At 44.1% G+C, this 21,463-nt stretch overlaps 1 protein-coding gene across 1 annotated transcript in view; it reads right to left on the bottom strand.

The window, feature by feature from the left end:
- DNAH9 (dynein axonemal heavy chain 9) overlaps positions 1–21,463 on the bottom strand; it is a 343,788-nt gene that overhangs the window by 274,852 nt on the left and 47,473 nt on the right. The window contains exons 15-17 of the mRNA XM_059668596.1: positions 11,695–11,830; positions 6,997–7,193; positions 6,484–6,908 (exon numbers count right to left, since the gene is read on the bottom strand). Coding sequence (XP_059524579.1) covers positions 6,484–6,908; positions 6,997–7,193; positions 11,695–11,830 — 758 coding nt within the window. The remainder of the gene's footprint in view (positions 1–6,483; positions 6,909–6,996; positions 7,194–11,694; positions 11,831–21,463) is intronic.

The following is a 21,463-nucleotide window of genomic DNA, read 5'->3' on the forward strand; positions in this document are numbered from 1 at the left end:
AGGCATGTATAGGACATTGCATCCAGCAGGCATAGAATATACATTCTTTCCAACTAAGTGCACAGAACACATAAAAGTTGTGCATACTGTAGTATATGAAGCAAGCTTCAAGAAATTTCAGAAGCTTATTATTACATATGTCCCAGTCTCTGACCACAGTACAATTGTTAGAAATTAGTAAGATAAATGAAACTAGAAGGACCCCATTTTTAGAAAGTTAGAAATATATAAACACATTGTAATGAATATTAAAATTTTTATAATAAATTATCATTAAAATATTGAATATTAAGACTTATAATGTCAGTAAAATTGTACCGAGAATGGAATTTATAACTTTAAGAGTTATATTAAAAATAACAAGGAGTGCAACATGAATAAACAAAGCATCCATCTTAAGTCAGCCTAAAGAATAGAAAATAAATCCCCCAAATAGAAGGAAATAATAAACATAAAAGAATAAATCATTGAAATAGAAATCAAATTATAACGAAAGCGAATCAATGCATTCATAAAATTGTTTTTGTAAACCTGCACCAAGATTAATGAGGGAAAGAAATCAGAAAGCACAAATAAGATAGAGTAAAACAAAAAGAGGGACATAACCACGGCTGCTGTATTGATTACGAGGTAAGAGAAGATTATCAATTTTACAACAATAACTCAAGGGTTTATATGAAATGTATACATTTCTAGACAAACATGACTTACTATATTCCTTAGTATCCTTAACATCCCTGTACCCACTAGAGAAATTGTGGGTAAAAATCTTGCCACAAAGAAAAATACCAAACCCAGATGGCTCAACAGAAGATTTAAATCAAACTCTCAAGGATCAGAGAATCCCAACCTTACACCAACTCTTCTAGAGAATAAACTCATCTTATGAAGCTAGCAGAGCCACAGAGCAAGGTAAAGGATAGTATAAGAAAGGGAAATTGAAGGCCAATCCCATTGCAAACATAGTTGCATCAACACTAAACAAAATGTTCGGAAAGAAAATTAACCAATGGATATATGGGGAAAAGGTAATACTTTGTGTTGGGCTTATCTCAGTAACGCTAGGCTGGTTTAGTAGTAGAAAACAAAAACTGTATTCACCACTTTAACATTTTGATGTGAAAAATATAATTATCTTAATGAAATTAGAAAAAGTACTTGATAAAATGTTGTATCTCTTTATGCTAAATCCTCTTAACAGATTAATAATAGGGAACTTCTTTAATCAGATAAAGAGGATTAGGGACAAGGCAAGGGTACTCATCATCACCACTTTATGCAATATTGGACTGAAAGTCCTAGGCAGTGTGGTTATATAAGAAATAGAGATAAAATACATTTTAAAAAAGACTGAGAAGGAAGATATAAAACCATCATAAATTGATAGATGATGACTAAGTATACAGCAAACCGAAATGAGTACACAGATACATTATCAGAATTAATAACTTAATTTAGCAAAGCTGTTTGATACAAAATCAAGATACAAAAATCAATTCCATTTCCACAGAAAATATGATTTTAAAATATTATTTATACTAGGGGCTAAAAAATAAAATACCAAGGAATAAATCTTGGCAAAGGCATGAAAATATTTTAAAGGTAACAATTACAAAATTTTATTGAAATACATTTAAAAAGACTGATAAATAGAGAGGACATGCTCTTGAATAGAAATACTCAATACAATAAAAATGACAATTCTCCTCAAATTGATTTATAGTCACTGCAATCAAAATCCCCACACACTTTTTTCTTTAACAAAACTGATCTTAAAATTTATGTAAAATAGCAAGGGCCAAAATTTATAGAGACATTCTTAATAAAAATGAATAAGATGGGGACTGGTGCTGCCAGATATCAACATTTATTATAAAGCTACAGTAATTAGGACTGTGTTGTGTTAATGTAGCAATAGACAAGGGGCTACTTACTGTGAAAGACAAAGTTATAAAACTTTTAGGAGAAAATATAGGAGAATATCTTTAGGATCTCAGGGCAAGAAAGAATTTATTTAACAAGGCAAAAGAGAACAACATAAAGGAAAAGATAGACACAGTTGGCTACATTAAAATGAAGAACGGCTCTCAAGATACACCCTAAATGCAATGGAAAGCCAAGCCACATAAAGGGAGACTGTAGTTGCAATCTATACAAAGAACAAAGGATTAGATATCGAATATGTAAGTGACTTCTAAATATCAAAGAGGGGAAAATAAAGTCCAATAAAAAATGGGCAAGAGCTATGAATAGGCACAAAAGGAGAAATATAACAACTCACTAGAAACATAAAAAGATGAGCCACTCCAGTCATGATCAGAATAATGCAAAATATTTTCCACAATAAGATGCCACTAAAAAAATAGCCAGCATTAAACAGTCTGTCCATACCACGAGGTATTGAGAATGTGGGGCTACAGGAATTGTTATAACTGGCTGCTCTACCTTGGAGAGAGTTGGCATCATATGCATTCTCTTTGACTTGGCAATTCCTCTCTTAAGCATTGGAATGTTTGCCCATGTACACCATGATGCATATATTAAGAGTTCTCATAGCAACATGGTCGATATTAGCAAAATCAGCTGAAACAACTCACATGCTCACCAACCACAGACTGGACATATAAGTTGTGATATATTCATATGATGGAGTATTATAGCAGTGAACATGAATTCATTGCTTTACTCCAAACATGAATGGATCTTAAATGTAAAGCTGAATGAAAGAGATAGGACACAGAAAAATACATAATATGAAATACTGCTTCATTTTCAAAATGTTTTAAAATGCAAATCTATATATGTATACTAGTATATACTATGTGCCTATATGTATATGTGTGCATGTACATACATGTATATATGTATGTGATATTATATATAAAGCCATGAAGAAAAGCATGAGAAGGATCATATCACATTTAGTGTAGGGGTAACAACTGGCAGGGAGGGGGAGAGGGATTTGATCAGGGAGAAGTGTTTAAGGGAATTTTAAAATATAGCCAATGTTCTGTTTCTTAGCTGGATAAGGCAAATACAAGTATTTGTTGTCATATTCTTCTCTAAATTATATGAGTGCTATATTTCATAATAAAACTGTTTGTAGAGAGACAATGGATGAAGACGTAAAAGAATCAAATAGAGAGAGATCTTTGAGTTTTTCTGTGACGGAGGCCACACAAAAAATGGTGGTGTGGCCGGAAGGACTCATGGGGCCATGTTCTTTCTTGCTTTTTTAAAAAGATGGCAGCTATGATAATACAGCTGCATGCTGTTGAATATTGATAGGGAATATTTAAGGAGGTAAGACCTTGAGTAATGAGAGAAAACAGGCTGGGCTTAGAAAAGCAGGGATAATTTATCCACAGAAACAGCTAAGGGAGTTGAATGTATGACTAAAAATGCAAGTAAGATGGTAGATTTTTAGATGCAAAAGGCAGATAGTTCTCCTATAATTGCTTCTAATTTCTCAGTGAATGAAAGGCAGCGTTATAAGGGCAGAGAGGATATTTGAGGTTTGAGGAGACAGAGGAAAAGGGGGTCAGAGAATTGATGCATTCATGGAAATATGCAGGATGTGATGGATGCTATGTTTATACATGAGATTTGGCAGAAGAATGGTTTGTTTTTCTTCATTAAGGATGAGTTGCTCAGGTGCAGGTGGGGAGCACTGAGTTTAGAGTCAAGGTTTTATAAGGTGGGGGTGGGAAAGGTGAGCAAGGGGGCAAACACTGAGAAAGCATAGGGCCAATGGGTTGGAATCCTGATGGGTCTGGAGAACGTTTCCTGGCAGAGTTGCCAAGGAAGTGAGTTGGAAAGATGCCAGGTGATGGTAGAGAACGGAATACTTAAACCTGAGATTTTGAGGGGAGAACAATTACTTCCACCTCTTTCCTTCTGCCCCATCAAGATGCAAGATGGAATTAGGTCACAGAGGTATAGTGGAGGGAAAGGGCATTGGAGAGAGAATGGAGGCTGTGAGGCTGTTGGGTCACTGAAGATGATTATCAGCGAAAGGGTGAGCCAGGGGATCAGCTCTGCAGGGATGGGGAAGAATGACTGTGCACAGACAAGTGGCAGTGGTACTGTCTGGTAGCATTTGCTCCAGGGGAGCTGAGGATTCTGAAAGAAGAGACGGTGAAATGGCCTGGAATAAACACTGAAGAGCAAGACTATCTCATCTACCTCCAGGCCCAGTGCTAAGAGGGGTACAGGAGAAAAATCAGTCCCTGCTTGGGAGGGATACAAGGGAAGCAGTGTCCCCTGGAGAGGGCTGGGTTTCAATTAGTGAAAAGAGAAGAGAAGATGAAGTAAACAGTGAGCATTTGCTGATGAAAGACCTGAAGTCTAGAGGAAGGGCATGGGGGAAGGCTTTGCAAGGGCAAGGGCAGGGGTTGAGTCAGATTAGGACATAAAGAGCTGAATGGAAATGAGAGTTTAGATGATGTTATGAACTGAATGTGTTCCCACAAATTTATATGTTGAAGCCTTAACCTCCAATGTGATGATATTTGGAGGTGGGCCTTTGGGGAGGTAATTAGGGTTAGATGAGGTCAAGAAGGTGGGTGGGGCCCTCATAAAAAGTAGTGGCCTTATAAAAAGAAGATCTCTCTCTCTCTCTCTCTCTCTCTCTCTCTCTCTCTCTCTCTCTGCTGAGGGAAGGCCATATGAGGATACAATGAGAAGGCAGCTGTCTGCAATCCAGAAAGCTACCTTGCACCAGGAATCACATCAGCTGACATATTGATCATGGACTTCCTAGCCTCTAAAACTGTGAGAAATAAATTCCTGCTGTTTAGGCCACCCAGTGTGTGTTATTTGTGTGTGTTTTTTTATGGCAGCTACTAGAATTCTAGTACCAATTCCAATGTGTGTGTGTGTGTGTATGTGTGTGTGTGTGGGGGGGGGGCGAGCATGGGCAGGCTTCCCACACCACCAAGCAATTCTCCAACACCAGCTATTTGTCCTATTATTCAAATCAATTCTGAAACTGTCTACCTGGAGAAAGCATCAGATTCCACAGGTTAAGGGCTAGTCCTAAAAGACTGCCCCATCCTCTTCAGACACCAGGTGTAACTCTGGTTGTCACTGACTGACCAGCTACAAACAGAGGTTTCAGCAACCTCCTCCTTAGGTTCAAACAATACGTTAGAGGTGCTCCCAGAACTCAGGGAACCTGTTCACTCATTAGATTACTATCCTATATAATAAAGAGGTAATATGCACATTGACTGTCTCATCCTTGCACAAGATGGCCACCCCCATGTGGTCACAAGATGGCCATGCCCATGTCATCACAGATGGCCACCATAAGATGGCCAGCAGGGGAGGGCAGTTGGGGGCGAACAGGCCAGCAGGGGAGAGCAGTTGAGGGTGACTGAGCTGGCAGGGAAGGGCAGTTGGGGGTGATCGGGCCACCAGGGGAGGGCAGCTGGGGGTGAATGGGCTGGCAGGGGAGTAGTTAGGCATTGATCAGGCTGGCAGGGGAGTGGTTAGGAGGCGATCAGGTTGGCAGGCAGAAGCAGTTAGGGGCAATCAGGCAGGCAGGCAGGTGAGCGGTTGGGAGCCAGCAGGCCTGGATTGTGAGAGAAATGTCTGATTGCCTGGTGGGATCGGGCCTAAATGGGCAGTCGGACATCCCCCGAGGGGTCCCAAATTGGAGAGGGTGCAGGCTGGGCTGAGGGACACCCCCCTCGCCACCACCACCAGTGCACGAATTTCATGCACTAGGCCTCCAGTCTTATTATAAAAGAATATAATAAAGAGGTAATATAATAAAGAGGCAGCCTGTCAGGTCAGCTGCCCTATAGCATCTGCTGGCACCAAAGGCTGATGGCTGAATGAGGGGACTGTGGCACCCACAGGATTCTGTGGGAATTAAAACTCTGTGGTGGATCTGTGGGGACAAGGCTATAGTGAAGTGACCGTCAGACTGCTATCCAACTTGCTTATTTATCTAGAGGGTGATGCTCTGATGTAGAGAGTCTGGTACTATGCCTAGGTCCACAGCGGGACAGACAGAATTTCAGAGCCAACCTGTCGCAAGGCTAGAGTGGCAAACACAGGCATCAGGAGTGCGGCGATTTCGTGACTTCCACATTGCATGGATGATCTGAACCAAGGGGTAAGTGGTAGAAATAAAATATGAGGCCCATTAAACCCCTCTGCCCCTCAGGCTTAACGAGGCTTCACAGTCAGAGTGGTGACGGGAGGTTGGATCTGCTAGGCTTGTATTGAGCATTATCCACCCCTTACTGAGTGCCTCTCGCACCCTCGGCACCAAATGGAAAACAACAAAAAAAGGTCACGTCTGGTGAACAAAAGAAAGGGCAGGACTAAAGCGATCATCAAAACCCTGGAACATCCAACCAGCGGTTTTAATCCACATAACCAATGACCTCATGGCAGAAAAACGAAGACAACTGAAAGCATGGTGCTCCCCACAGCCGGGGTGCTGGAGGAGAGCTGCGACAACCATGTTACCTGTTAGTGACATAGTCAACAAGATGCTGCTTGAACATGAGGCTCCACCTCTTAATTATGTTCAGCAGAGACGCTTTGAAGGGCCGCACGTCGATCTTCATCCAGCTGTCAAACACCTTGACGGGCTCCAGCCTGCACACCTCTCCATAGAGCTGCTCGTAGGAGTCGATCTGGGCTTGGAACTGATGCAGGAGGGGCGGGTTTTCCGGGATGCCGTCTTCTTCGTGGGCCTCGATCTCCTCGGGGGTGGGGACGTGCCCATACAGCAGAAACTGACCCAGGATCTCCCTCCGGTCCTCCACGTACAGGTAGGAATACTGGCTGAAAGTGTCTCGGTAGCTGCAGCACAGGGCCATCATGCTCTGTGCTCTCTCCATGAGCACGCTCCGCATCCTCGCCAAGTCGGCCAGGCCCTCCATGTCAGCCTGGGGAGAGACCACAGCAGGCGTCACACCAGCGCTTGCAGGAGGCCCCGGAGCTGGCTGGAAGGCAGGGTGGGCGCAGATCCTGTACCTGATAGTGGGGAGAGCTGTTCTGTGGGGAAATCCGTGGCACCAAAGATGATATTCTAAAAATGCTGGTGACAAGCCCCTCAACCATGTCATAGAAGCCACCCTTCACTCCAAACTCCAGAGATGGGGAGAAAACCAGTTCTGGGACTGCCAAGCACAGCTGTGCTTCAAATATCGGGTTGAGTCCTGCCTTACATTCTGAAAAACAAGGACAACAATGGGCAAAACCATTTTAAAAATGAGCACTCCTTTCGTTTAGATGAGCTGTTGGGGTATAGAAGATGGAAATGTAAAATTTGCTGACATGCAGGAAGGGGAGGGTGACAGTCTAACTGTGCGCCAGCAGGGGGGCCGGTGGCATTTTGAACAGGCCGATTCTGTGCTGCTGTCCTGGGCTTGGCCAAACATTTGCTCTCCTTGTCCTCAGACAGCACATCCCAGAGACTGAGCAATGCAAGCCAGTCCCCTGCCACATTCGCAGACGCCTCCGGGGAGGCAAGAGAGCCCCTGGATGAGCAGAGGTTGATTTTGCAAAGCCATTTTTTGGAAGCATCTGATTTCTTCTTCGCGCAAACCAGACAATACCATTGGCAGCCCCTAGGGCTAGGGAAGCGGGGTATGCTTGTCCATGCTTGTACAGGCACGAAAAGCAGAGTCGTTACAATTCTGCCTGCTCGGCTTTCTGTCTATAAAACAGAACTTATCTTAATTCTGTAGTCCTAGAGTGATACATTTTTTAAAACAGTATAAGTAATTTAAAAATCCCTGAGTACTTGCTAGACAACTTGCCTTGCTCAATTTAAGTCAAAGTACAACATGAGTAAGATGTTCCAAATACAAGATAAAAGCTTAAACTTTGATCAATAACCACTTATATGCATATCTCTTTTTGATTGTAGAAATATTTAGGAGACTGTTATGTGGTAGATACTGTGGGCAGCAGAGACAACTCAGTGAAATTTATTATCTCCTTCTTTCCCAGAAATGGAGGTGTAACTGCATGTGGCATTTCCCAGCTCACAGTTAGGGGTGGCAACGCGGTTTGTCACCAGTGGAATGTGGGAAGAAGTGGTGGGTATCTACTTCTGGGCCGGGGCCTTCGAGACAGCAGGGAGCCTCCTCTGCTCCTCCCACCAGCTAGACCCTGGGTGTGGCGGTGATCCAGCTGACACAGCAGTGAGTGATGGAACTTGCCCACCAACCTGGGGTACTCACTTTGGACTAATACTTAGGATGGAGTTTTTTTTTTTATCATAGCTTAGCCATTCTCACTAACTAAAAAGGTATGGGGTCCTCAAAGATATGTGAAAGTAGGGTCTTGCCCTCAAAACTTCAGGAATGATAAATTTGCATTATTGGACTTAGGAGGATCCCATAAAATGCATATTTAATTTAGGGGAATGCAAGTTTACCAATCTACACTAATAAAAGAGACAAATGGTAATTGGCGTACGACGATACCCTTTTCATTGGCTAATCAGGGCTATATGCAAATTAACTGCCAACTATGATTGGCAGTTAACTGCCAACTAAGATTGGCAGTTAACTGCCAACTAAGATTGGCAGTTAACTGCCAACAAGATGGCGGTTAATTTGCATATGTAGGCACAATGCAGGGAGGCGAAAGGGAAAGCAGGAAGAAGCCCCCTGCCACTGACAGTGATCAGAAACCCAGGGGGGAGCTAAGAGCTGGGGGGCAGGGCAAAGGCGGCCCTGGGGCCGCCTTTGCCCTGCCCCCCAGCCATGATCGGAGAATCAGGCGCCGTTGCCGCCCTGGCCAGTGATAGCAGGAAGTAGGGGTGGAGCCAGCGATGGGAGCTGGACACGGTCGTAGCTGGCAGTCCCAGGAGCTAGGGGTCCCTTGCCTGGGCCTAAAGCGGAGCCCACGATCGCGGGGCCGCTGCAGCTGCGGGTCCCCGCTGCCCGGGCCGGACGCCTAGGCCAGAGGCATCAGGCCTGGGCTGGGGGCAGAACCAGTGATGGGGGGAAATGAGGGTCCCCTGCCCAGGCCTGACACCTCTGTCAGAGGCGTCAGGCCTGGGCAAGGGGCCGATCCTGCGATTGGAGGGTGATGGGGGTCAATGCCTGAGGGCTCCCAGTATGTGAGAGGGGGCAGGCTGGGCTGAGGGACACTCCTCGCCCCCCCACACACACACCCAGTGCACGAATTTCGTGCACCGGCCCCTAGTAACCCTATATAATAAAAGGGTAATATGCAAATAGACCAAATGGCAGAACGATTGGTCACTATGACATGCACTGACCACCAGGGGGCAGAGGCTCAACGCAGGAGCTGCCACCTGGTGGTCAGTGCACTCCTCCACGGCAACGCTAAGGATGTCCGACTGCCAACTTAGACATCCCCCAGCAGTCAGACATCCCATGAGAGCTCCCAGACTGCAAAAGGCGTAGATCAGACTGACCCCTGCCCCCCCCCCCCCCGCTCCCAAGTGCACAAATTTTGTGCACTGGGCCTCTAGTATCATAATAATTATGCTAATATCATAGAAAAGTTTTTTTTAAGCCTTTGAGATTATGCTTTGCACATGTAGTCATGATATATTCTGCATCCCTACATGCATTAGATACCTATAATTTAGTAGGCCAGGTTGCATATATAGAGTGTTCCCCCCAAAATGTATACACACACGTTGAATAATTATAAAGGCAGTGTTTATTAAAACATATTTCTTTTTCTAAATTGAGCTACCAGCTGTTAAAGTGTGTATACATGGGGGGCGGGGAGGGGGGCACACCTTGTAGTTTAAAGGCTTTAAAAGACTTTCAAGAATATTTTGAGCAGATGAGATTTTTGCCCCGCGTGCTGTCATGAGAACCAAATCCCTCTAATAGATGCAGTGCCAACATAATGGCCATATAAACCAGATGGCCTTGGCAGTGCCACACCCTTGGTATGAGTAAATCCCTTTGAGAGACAAGCAGGGGAGAACATTTCTGGATAGAGTGGGTAGAATGTAACCGAGGCAGGGTTTACATTCTGTGACGTGACTGGGAGGCCAGACCAAGGCGTGGGAAGGGCATTTGCTTGTCAAACAAGGGAAGGTAGAAGCGGCCCAGAGAAACCAAGCTGTCCAGCGGGGCTACTGCAAAGGGTCACAGTGATTTTCTTCTTCAGAGGCCACTCGTTAGCTCCTTCGCCTTCACCAGAGCCTCTTAAATTTTATCGGTAGCGCCTCAGCTCAGGCAGCTGCTAAATCTAGCTCCTTCAGGTTACATCATGAAGAAAATGTGTAACCCTTTCCCCGCATTTCCACAGAGAAAATCTTGGGAAACACTACCATCTCTTCTCTCCATTCCCCTGTCCCCACTCTCTCCTTCTCACAGGAGGACATCTGACACCTCAGACGGTTCAGCAGGAGAGCTAGTGGTCAAAGGTGAGTCACTACATTTCGGGGCCATCTCCCGAGTACCTCCTGCACTTGAGTGTGATGGAGGCATCTTCCCAAACCTTCGAGAAGGATGAGGGACCAGAGGTCAGTACACTGAGGTGAGCACTGTCGGCCCTGGTCCCTTGGAGCCAGAGCTCCAGTCTCAGTGTCTATCACCATGCCTCACTGGCTACTCACCCCAGGCTCTAGAAGGTGATCTGCCACCCATTTCCTGCCACAGCATTTCACTGATTTGGGGCACCTCTGCACCCTGCAAGCAAACACCTTTGACCTCAGTCTCACCACCAACAAAGGCCACAGGTGAGGGGTGGGGGAGGTGCCCGGTTAAACTACTCCCAGCACCGGGCCTTGCTCCTCTATCTCAGCCGAGAGGTCTGCATGTGGCCTTCTGCATGGGGTGGGGGGGGGACCTGGACACTGATCTTGGCCTGCCTATTTTAACTCTGCATTTGATTTCATTCCTTGGGTTGGACTTGACATCTTGAAGTCTCATCTCACCTTCATCTTCTGACTCAACTATTCACCTCTGCCTTTCCATTTTGACAAGTTCTTCAATAGGACCCTCCTCAGAATCTACCAGATGTAAAAGGTTTAATTCAGCTTCACCCCTGACCTGTTCTGCCCTCTCCATCCCATCACTTACTGACTACAGTTAGTTCTTACTATAATATATGTACTTGATTCTGTGCACCTTAACCCAGAGTACCTGCCATAAATTCGAAGCCCTTAGCTATTTTTTAACAGCTTCGAAGAATGCCCATTACCTTCTTAACATTCCTTTTCCTTCCGAAAGCTGCCTCATCCCCGGCTTCTTGTCTGATTCCTTTTCACAGAGAAAATCTTCCACTCAACCCAGCTACTACAACCTCCCCGAGTTTCCAAAAAGCTACAGCGCTAGAGTACACTACACCTGAAGGCAGCATGTCCCCTCCCATTGCCACAAGTGGGTCCTGCCCAACTGCCTTTACTAATGTGCTTCCAGGTGTTCCAACTTAGTCACTCCTCTGCTGAACCTTGATTTCGATGGAATTAGCTTGTATGTTCTCCCTTTTGCACTTCGCTATCTTGGAGCCTGGTTTATCATCTGACTTTTAGATAGAGCGAAGTCTCTTCTTTTTGAACAATTTAGAAGCTCAATACTTTGCTATTTTATTGTGTGTAATTCACAAAATGTTCACAGTCTTTTTGGGAAAGGTCACAAAGCACTCAATTGCACTTCACAGTAACTCCACAGGTGCTATTCCTGTTATCATTCCAGTAACAACCCACATCCATAAGCCAGGAAATACCAGTGTTTTCCAGGAGGTACTTGAGGGAGCACTCAATGGCAAGAAAGAATCCATCCAGCAACATATCATCAATGTAGTCAACGTAAGTCTTCCAGATATCGGAGGTGGGGTCTGCTGAGAAAAGATCCAAGTTTTCCTAAAAAATAAAGAAATGATGTAAACCATGTTTAATAATATGGAAGCTCTGATAATCACTAAGGGAAATGGAAATAAGTAACACATGGAGAAAAAAAACATTCCTGTGAAGAATTGCTATTATACGCATATCAAATTCATTCTATCTGATGGAAACAGCCATTAACTGACTGAAAGGAGCATAAGGGAGTATATCTCATCCTGCCTTGGGGGAGGACTGCATCAGACACCTCCTCAGCAGGCACGCTGATGGTTGCCATGCGTGCTTCATTGATGTTCTTACTGTGAAAGCTGCATCAAAGCAGAAGGTAGGGCATGTCAAGGAAGGAGTACTCAGGGTAGAAGGAATTATTATGATTCAAGGCTTATGACAAATTTCAGGACCAGACAATAAAGCATTTCCTATATAATCCTTGGAAATGAGCTGGAGTGTTTTCTGTTGGCATTTAATATTAACAAAAAATCTTTGGTATATTGAGTGATTTAGAAAATATTCACACATAAATGAATACACATTTGTTCTCTCTCTCTCTCTCTCTCTCTCTCTCTCTCTCTCTCTCTCTCTCTCCTGCTGGTATGGCATTTACTCTTCATCATTTTCATCATTAAGCCTTTTTAAAACAACTTTCCCTTTCTCTAATATCTTCAATGAAAGTTATAAATATTTTGCAGAAGTAAATTTTCTAGCTGACCCACACCACTTCACAAACATTCACATGTAGTAAATTTCCCTGAATTAAAAAAAAAATCTCATGATCCTGTCTTTGACTAATAAAATTCTAAAATTTCTAAAATGACTCACCTACATGTTTATTTCCTAAGCACATTTAAGATTTTCTTAATGACAAAGGTCATCATCACATAAATCATAACATGGTGACAATATAGTATTGCTCTCAGATATTATTAAGATGGGTATGTTTGCTTCAATATTTTAAAACTTTCCATTTTTATGACTGCTTTGTATAGTTGTTCTATCTCCTTCCTGATATCACGCTATCAATATAGCTCTCTGTACTTTTAACCTCTCTACCTCAAGTCCCCTAGGGTCTAAGGAGCAACTTGTTGGAATTATCTGTGAACTAAAAAGAAATAGCTCACGTTTCTGATCCTAGCCAAGGCAGAGGAATGAGGTCAGCCCTGCCCTTCTGCTACAAACATCTTTCTCACTGGACATACAAAAAAACAATTGTTTTGGACAACTGGCTAATGAACAGTACAGGAATGTGATCCTTGAGAAAAGGGAAGTGCTCAAGGTAAGCTTTAAAACAACTGGCTTTCTACCTACAGGCACTTTCCAAACCATGACATGGGAAAGTGATCTCAATTACAGCATCTTTCCTGCTGGTAGAAAAGACAGAAACTGGGGTGTGGGGCTGCTGATATTGCTGAGTCCTCTTGAGTCTTTGAATATGAAGCTGTACATATTTAGGGCAAGACTCTGCAAGGCCTGGCAGAGAACAGTTACTGGGGATTCTACGCTAAATGGAGATCGTGTAGGTCAGATAGTGCTAGAAGATGTTCATATACTATCAGAAATGATGAAAAGACCTTGCATATAACTAGGAATTCACTGGAGACCCCAGAACTGTGATGCTTTATGATTTGAGCTGCTCAGTTCTAGAGAAAGGCTTCTTTAGAGTCTCCCGAACAAAGCTTAAAATTGAGTTTCCACAGGATCAAGCTGACCCACCAATAAGTTAACTGCCTGCCAAAAGAAAAGCTCAAACCCTTTAAGGAAAATAACACTCAGATTCTAAAGTGGCACCCAACATGACTAGAACATAATAACAAATTGTTAGACATGCAAACAAGCAGGAAAGTGTGACATTTAACCAAGAGTGAAATTCACTAAGAGAAAAGTAAGAGAATAGCTTCCATACCAATTCTTATTTTATGTGAAAGAAAAATAAACATCTGTTGCATTAAAGAAAAAGACAGAAAATGAAAATAAAATAGAGGTTTTAATTATCAGACAATGTCATCATTTGATTAAAAACTTCCCAAATTTGGTAAAAAAAAAAAACAGTTCAGAAAGCTCACAACCTCTAAGCAAGATGAATATAAAATAAGCCTATGTAGGCACATCATATTCAAATGGGAAAAATACAAAAACTTAAAAAAAGGCACTATTAAAAATATCTGAGAGAAACAATACATTACATATAGAGGAACAAAGCTACAACTTATGGTTGGCTTCTGATCAGAAACATTAAGGATAGAATATGACAAAATGACTTCTGAAGGAAAAATAAAACTCTCTACTCAGAATTCTATATCCAATGAAATTGTCTTTCAAAAACAAAAGTGAAATAAGAACATTTTCAGATAAACAAGAACTGAGAGAATGTGCCATTAGCAGACCTGAACTGCAAGATGGTAACTCAATTCTACAAACACACACACACAAGTCTTCTGGCCAAGATGGCAGCGTAGGTAAACATGGTGCTCACCTCCTCCCAAATCCACATCAAGATTAGAACTAAACTACAGAACAACCATAATTCAGAACTGCCTGAAATGGAGCTGAATTAAAGTCCTACAATTATAAAATTAAAGAAGAAGCCATAGAAAGACAGGTAGGAGCAGAGGAGTGAAGGAGCTGGTCCCATACTCATGTGTGGTGGATAAAAATCAGAAGGGATATCTTGGCTGTGGAGGTCTCCACTGAGGAGTGAGGGGTCCCAGCACCACACCAGGCACCCCAGCCCAGGGTTCCAGTCCCAGGAAGAGAAGTCCCCATAACTTCTGGCTGTAAAAACCAGCAGGAGTAGAGGTTGGGAAGGCTGAGGCTGCTGGAGTCCCAGGCAGTTCCTCTTAAAGGGCCTTTACACAGACTTACACAAACTCACTCCATCTGAGTCCAGCATGGGGACAGAAGATTGAAAGATATCAGGAGAAACTGAATTGTTTGGTATCAGGGTGAGAGCTGGAGGGGCAGCTTTCTCCTAGACAGAAGTGCTGGCAAAGGCCATTGTTCTTTTTCTGAGCCTTCCCCCACAGAGCTGGCAGACAGGCTCCATCTCTGAGACTCCATCAACGTGGCACACACTGTTTGCCCCACCCTGGTGATTCCCACCCAACATTCAGGCCCACCCAAGCTGTTTCCAGTGGCTTTACCATATGAATGGCATGCCTTGCTCATGCTTCAGATTTTCCTAAAATCTCTCAAAGGAGCAGCATTTGGCCTCAGTGAGCCCTTTACCTCTAGCTAAGTGGGCCAGGCCCAGCAGTAACAGCACTCAGCTTTGGTTCATAGCTTGGCCTCATCTGGGCACCTCTAAGCCCAGCACAAGAAGCAGCCACCTGAAGATCACTTTGTAGTTTATGTCTTGTGGCCCTGGACAGAAGACAGGTGGTGGCTGACCTTGGCCTACAACTCCTAGGAGGCCCCGGAGCCAGCACACCCAGTGGACAGCTTCATACCATGTCAAAGCAGTACAACCCAATGACCTCCATAAGCAACACACTCAAGGGCAGACTCAGTGGGCACCAGATCCCTGCTGAAGTAAGTCCTGCTCTGTGCAGTAGATCCCTACACAACTGATCCTCTAAGGTGGTTGGAGGTTGGTGGCCAGTGGTCATAGTCAGTCCTTGTACCTGGGGGTAATTTCCTCCCATTGACATGCCAACAGCAATCAAGTCTCAACTATAACAGGAGGGCATATAATCCATATGGGGGCGCACCTTGAGTGCCTAACTGGAATAATCAGGGAGGCTGTGCCACTAGACCCTATAGGATACCTACTACATTAGGCCATACTACCATGCCTGGCAGATGTAGCAGCTCTACCTAATACATAGACATAAGCACAGTGAGGCAGCCAAAATGTGGAGACAAAGAAACATATCCCAAATGAAACATGTCCCTAATGAATTAAGAGAACTAAACTCCAAAAAAAAGAACTGAACAAAATGGAGATAAGTAATCTACTTGATGCGGAATTCAAAACACTGGTTACAAGGATACTCAAGGAACTTAGTGAGGACCTCAAAAGCATAAAAAAATAACCAGTTAGAAATGAAGGCTAAACTAATTGAAATAAAGAATAATTTACAGGGAATCAACAGTAGATTAGATGAAGCTGAGAATCAAATTAGTGATTTGGAATATAAGAAAGCAAAAAACACCCAATCAGAACAGCAAAAAGGAAAAGAATTAAAAAAAATGAGGATAGTGTAAGAAGCCTCTGGGACAACTTCAAGGGTACTAGCATTTGCATCATGGGGTGCTGGAAATAATAGAGAGCAAGCAATTGAAAAGTTATTTGAAAAAATAATGACAGAAAACTTACCTAACTTGGTGAAGGAAGCAGACATACAAGTCCAGGAAGCAGAGACTTCCAAACAACATGAACCCAAAGAAGCTCACACCAAGACACAGCATAATTAAAATGGTAAAGGTTAAAGACAAAGAGAGGATCTTAAAAGCAGCAAGAGAAAAGCAGTTAGTTACCTACAAGGGAGTGCCCATAAGACTGTCAGCTGCTTTCTCAACAGAAACTTTGCAGGCCAAAAGGGAGTAGTAATAAATATTCAAAGTGATGAAAAGCAAAGACCTACAAGCAAGATTACTGTAACCAGCAAAGCTATCATTTAGAATTGATGGTCAGATAAAGAGCTTCCTAGACAACAAAAAGTTAAAGGAGTTCATCACCACCAAACCAGTATTATGTGAAATGTTAAAGGGTATTCTTTAAGAAGAAGAAGATAAAAATATGAACAATAAAATGGCAATAAATACATTCCTATCAACAATTGCATCTACAAACAAAATGAACAAGAACAGAAATAGACCCATAGATACAGGGAATATTTTGACGGTTGCTAGATGAGAGGGGGTTGGAGGGATGAGTGAGAAAGATGAAGGGATTAAGAAGTACAGATTGATTGTTATAGAATAGTCATGGGATGTAAAGTACAGCATAGGGAATATAGTCAACAATATTGCAATAACTAGGTGTGGTGCTGGATGGGTGTGGGATTTTGGGGGATGATCTCATATTAAGTTATATAATGTCTGGCCACTGGGTGTACAAAAAATATATAATAAAAAAAGGAAAAAACAAGTGTAGAAATAGTGAGTTTGGGAGCAAATATAAAAACCAGAAACATTTTTTCTTGAGTTTTTAAAGCAAAATATTATTATAATACTCTATTGTGGGGTTTATTTTACACACACATACACACACACAGACATCTCAACAGTGATGATTAAAAGATTGGAGGCGGGGGTGTGTTAAACCATAATGTTGCTATGTTGCTAGATTCCTATATTTCATGGGAAAACTCTAAGCTCTAAGTCAGTGGTTCTCAACCTTGGCTGCACATTAGAATCACCTGGGAATCTTTTCAAAATCCTGATTTCTGGGCCTTACCTGATTCCTAGGTGATTCTAATGTGCAGCCAAGGTTGAGAACCACTGCTCTAAGTTAATTGTGATTAGTTCAAGAGACATACTGAAACCACCACAAATGTAATACAACAAGGTAAATCTGAAATTGCAATTGAGAAATTAAAATAGAATACTAAAAAATATACAATTAATAACAACAATTAATGTGGGTGAGAAATAGCAGAGAAACAAAAAAAGAGATGAAGCAAATAGGAACCAAAGAGAACTAAACTCCAAAAAAAAGAACTGAACAAAATGGAGATAAGTTATCTACTTGATGGCAGAATTCAAATCACTGGTAGAGCTAAATCCATACATACCAAAAACTACATTAAATGTAATAGTTTAAATACTCCAATTAGTAGGCAGAGTTCTTAGACTTAGAAAAGCAAGTTTCTACCATATCCTATATAATAAAAGTCTAATATGCTAAGTGTCTGGTCCTCCAATCATCCATTCAACCAATCAAAGTGTAATATGCTAATAATATGCTAAGGCTGCTCAACCGCTCCCTATTGCACTGACCACCAGGGGCAGACAGTCTACTGGTCGACCAGTCACTATGATGTGCACTGACCACCAGGGGGCAGACGCTCCAACTAGTAGGTTAGCTTGCTGCTGGGGTCTGGCTGATCGGGACTGAGTAAGATGGGCCGGACATGCCCTGGAGCCCTCCCGTGGTTCCTCCCCAGCTGGCCAACCTCCCGCATCCCTCCCTGGCCCCAATCATGCACTGGTGGGGGTCCGTCGGCCTGGCCTGCACCCTCTTACAATTTGGGACCCCTCAGGGGATGTTGGAGAGCCGGTTTCGGCCCGATCCCTCAGGCCAGGCCAAGGGCCTCTAGTGCTGTCTATAAGAGAAGAAACTGGAATCTAAAGAAGCACATAGGTTGAATGTAAGAAAGTAGAGAAAGATGGACAATGCAAAAAGTAGAAGTAATGAATCTGCAAGGAAAAGCCATAGTATTACCAGAAAGAAAATCCAAACAAAAAAACCCCATCAAGGCAAAGGAGTATTATCTATAACTAGAAGCCCAGCGCGCAAAATTGCACGGCCCCGCTCATCCGCGTGCACCTTGGCTTGCATGCAGCCCTGCCCACCCGCACACACCTTGCCACGCACACAGCCTCCTGGCTAATCAGGCAGGGAGGCAGGTGAGCGGTTAGGAGCCAGCAGTCCCAGATTGTGATCGGGCCTAAACCAGTAGTCGGACATCCCCCAAGGGGTCCCTGATTGGAGAGGGTGCAGGCTGGGCTGAGGGAACCCCCTAATCCATGCACAAATTTTGTACATCGGGCCACTAGTCCTATCTAATAAAAGAGAAACATGGTAATTGGCGTATGACCGCTACCCTTCCCATTGGCTAATCAGCAAGATATGCAAATTAACTGCCAGCCAAGATGGCGGCCGGCAGCCAGGCAGCTTGAAACTAACATGAGGCTTGCTTGCTTCAGTGACGGAAGACTCCAACGTTCCCTGCCTGCCGCTGCAGGCCTCTGAGCTGCAACTCTAAGCAACTATGTAACAAATATAGAAGCTAAACAAAATCCCAGAAACCTGCTGTAGCCCACCGCCAGGCTTCAGCCAGCAGGATCGCAACATTGTAAGCAAAGGCCAGAAACCTACTTTCAGCAGCGGAGGCCTAAGAGCTGGAGCCAAGCCTCAAAGCTAAAGCTGGCCCAGAATAAAAAAAAGAAAAAGAAAAAAAGGAGCGGTTGGGAGCTTCAGTCACCTGCCAGCCTGAAAACAGCCCTCAGTTCCTCACCCAGACTGGCCAGGCACCCCAGTGGGGACCCCCACCCTGAAGGATGTGTGACCAGCTGCAAACAGCCATCATCCCCTCACCCAGGCTGGCCAGGCACCCCAGTGGGGACCCCCACTCTGATCCAGGACACCCTTCAGGGCAAACCAGCCGGCACCCACCCGTGCACCAGGCCTCTACCCTATATAGTAAAAGGGTAATATGCCTCCCAGCACCGGGATCAGCAGAGCTGAGAGGCCTCCCGGCACCGGGATCAGTGTGACAGGGGCAGCGCCCAAACCCCCTGATCGCCCTGCAGCTCTGTGTGTGACAGGGGGCGGCGCCCCAACCTCCCCCCCCCCCCCATGGGCCCTGCTCTGTGTGTGACGGGGTAGAGCCATAGCCTCCCCATCGGCCCTGCCGTGAGTGTGAGAGTGGCGGCGCCCCAACCCCCTGATTGGCCCTGCTCTGTGGGTGATAGAGGGCGGCGCCCCAACCCCCTGATGGGCCCTGCTCTGTGCGTGACAGGAGGCAGCACCCCAACCCCCTGATTGGCCCTGCTCTGTGCATGACAGGGTACAGAGCCCCAACCCCCTTGATGGGCCCTGTTCTGTGCGTGACAGGGTGTGGCGCCGCAACCTCCCCATCAACCCTGCCTTGAGTGTGACAGGGGATGGTGCCCCAACCCCCCAATCGGCCCTACCCTGAGCATGACTGAGGGTGGCTTCGCAACCTCCCAATCTGCCCTGCTCTGTGCATGACAGGGGGCGTGGCCCCAACTCCCCAATTGGCCCTGCTCTGAGCCCGACCAGGGGCTGCACCTAGGGATTGGGCCTGCCCTCTGCCACCCGGGAGCAGGCCTAAGCCAGCAGGGTGTTATCTCCCAAGGGGTCCCAGACTGCGAGAGGGCACAGGCTGGGCGGAGGGACCCCCTCCCCCCCGAGTGCACAAATTTTTGTGCACCGGGCCTCTAGTATAGATAATAAAAGTGTAATATGCTAATTAGACCGAATGACCTTCTGGACAAAGCTGGGCTGCAAGGGAAGCCTGGGTCCCAGGTGCCAGAGGGAAGCCAGTGCCAGCAGCTAGGGGAAGGAAGGCCTACTCTTGCACAAATTTTGTGCATCGGGCCTCTAATTAGAAATGAAAAGGGAATTTTATAATGATAATACAGTGATCAATTCACCAGGAAGTTATAATAATTATAAATGTGTTTGTAAGTACAAACAGAGCTTCAAACACTTAATGAAAAATCTGTCAGAACTAAAAGGTTGAATAGACAAATCCAAAATTTCAGGTGGAGATTTAACATTCTATCTTTAGTAATCGGTAGAACAAATAGACAAAAAAATCAGAAAGCATATAAAAGATAAGAACAATACTACCAACCACTTTGAACTGGTATCTATGGAACACTATTTGCAACAATGGGAGAATAAACATATTGTCAAGTGCACAAGGGACATTTAATAGGATAAACAATATTCTAGGTTATGGAACAAGTCTCAGTGAATTCCAACTGACTGAAATCTTCTAGAGTATTCTCTCTGGGCCACAATGGAATTAGATTAGGTATCAATTTCATTAAGATATCCAGAGCAGGACCAAATATGTGGAAATTAAACAACATACTTCTAAATGACCACCCAATTAAAGAAATCACAAGAGAAAAAAATTTAAGACTGAATGATAATGAAAATGAGGCAGATCAAATTTGTGGAACGCAAATAAAGCACTGCTCAAAGGGAAATTTATGTCATCAAATGCTGGTATTAGAAAGAAAGCCTCAAAATAATACCCTAAGTTTTTACCCTGAGGGGCTAGAAAAAAAGATTAGCAAATTTACCCCAAATTAACTAGAAAGCAATCATTAAGAACAGAAATGAATGCACTAGAAAACAAAGTCAAGAAAATGAAAGTCAACAGTGCATTTCATTGTACTTCACACCACGGATAACCCCCAACCAGCAGCTGTAATCCATCACTGACCGTGTGCATGAGGTCAGCCTGCTGGACTGCCCCATGCCACTGCAGTAGGTGGCAGCTGGCGACCCCTAACAGCTCTTTCCACTCCTCAGTCTTTGAGGATGGGCCATGGGGCTGCCCTATCTATCCCAATGCAGGCAGAGCCTTCCTGTTTTAGGTGTGCACTGCATTTTTCCTTCTTTCATCAAATGCAGCGAGAGTTACCATCTCCTCAGGCTCCATAGAGCTGGGTTATGAGAATGATGCTGGAGTTCCACACCAGGTTGTGCAGGCGAGTTGGGGACAGTTGGTGCACTGGGTAGTTTAGGATTCTGTCCTTGACTTTTCCTTCTCTCCTTGGGGTTTGGTGTGGCACTTAAAGTCATGTGATGACCAAGTCGGGCCACCATGAAGACGGCACTAACTTTTTTTTTTTAAATATATTTTATTGATTTTTTTACAGAGAGGAAGGGAGAGGGATAGAGAGTTAGAAACATCGACGAGAGAGAAACATCGATTCAGCTGCCTCCTG

Source organism: Myotis daubentonii, chromosome 16, assembly GCF_963259705.1.
Source record: "Myotis daubentonii chromosome 16, mMyoDau2.1, whole genome shotgun sequence".
Taxonomy (NCBI): domain Eukaryota; kingdom Metazoa; phylum Chordata; class Mammalia; order Chiroptera; family Vespertilionidae; genus Myotis; species Myotis daubentonii.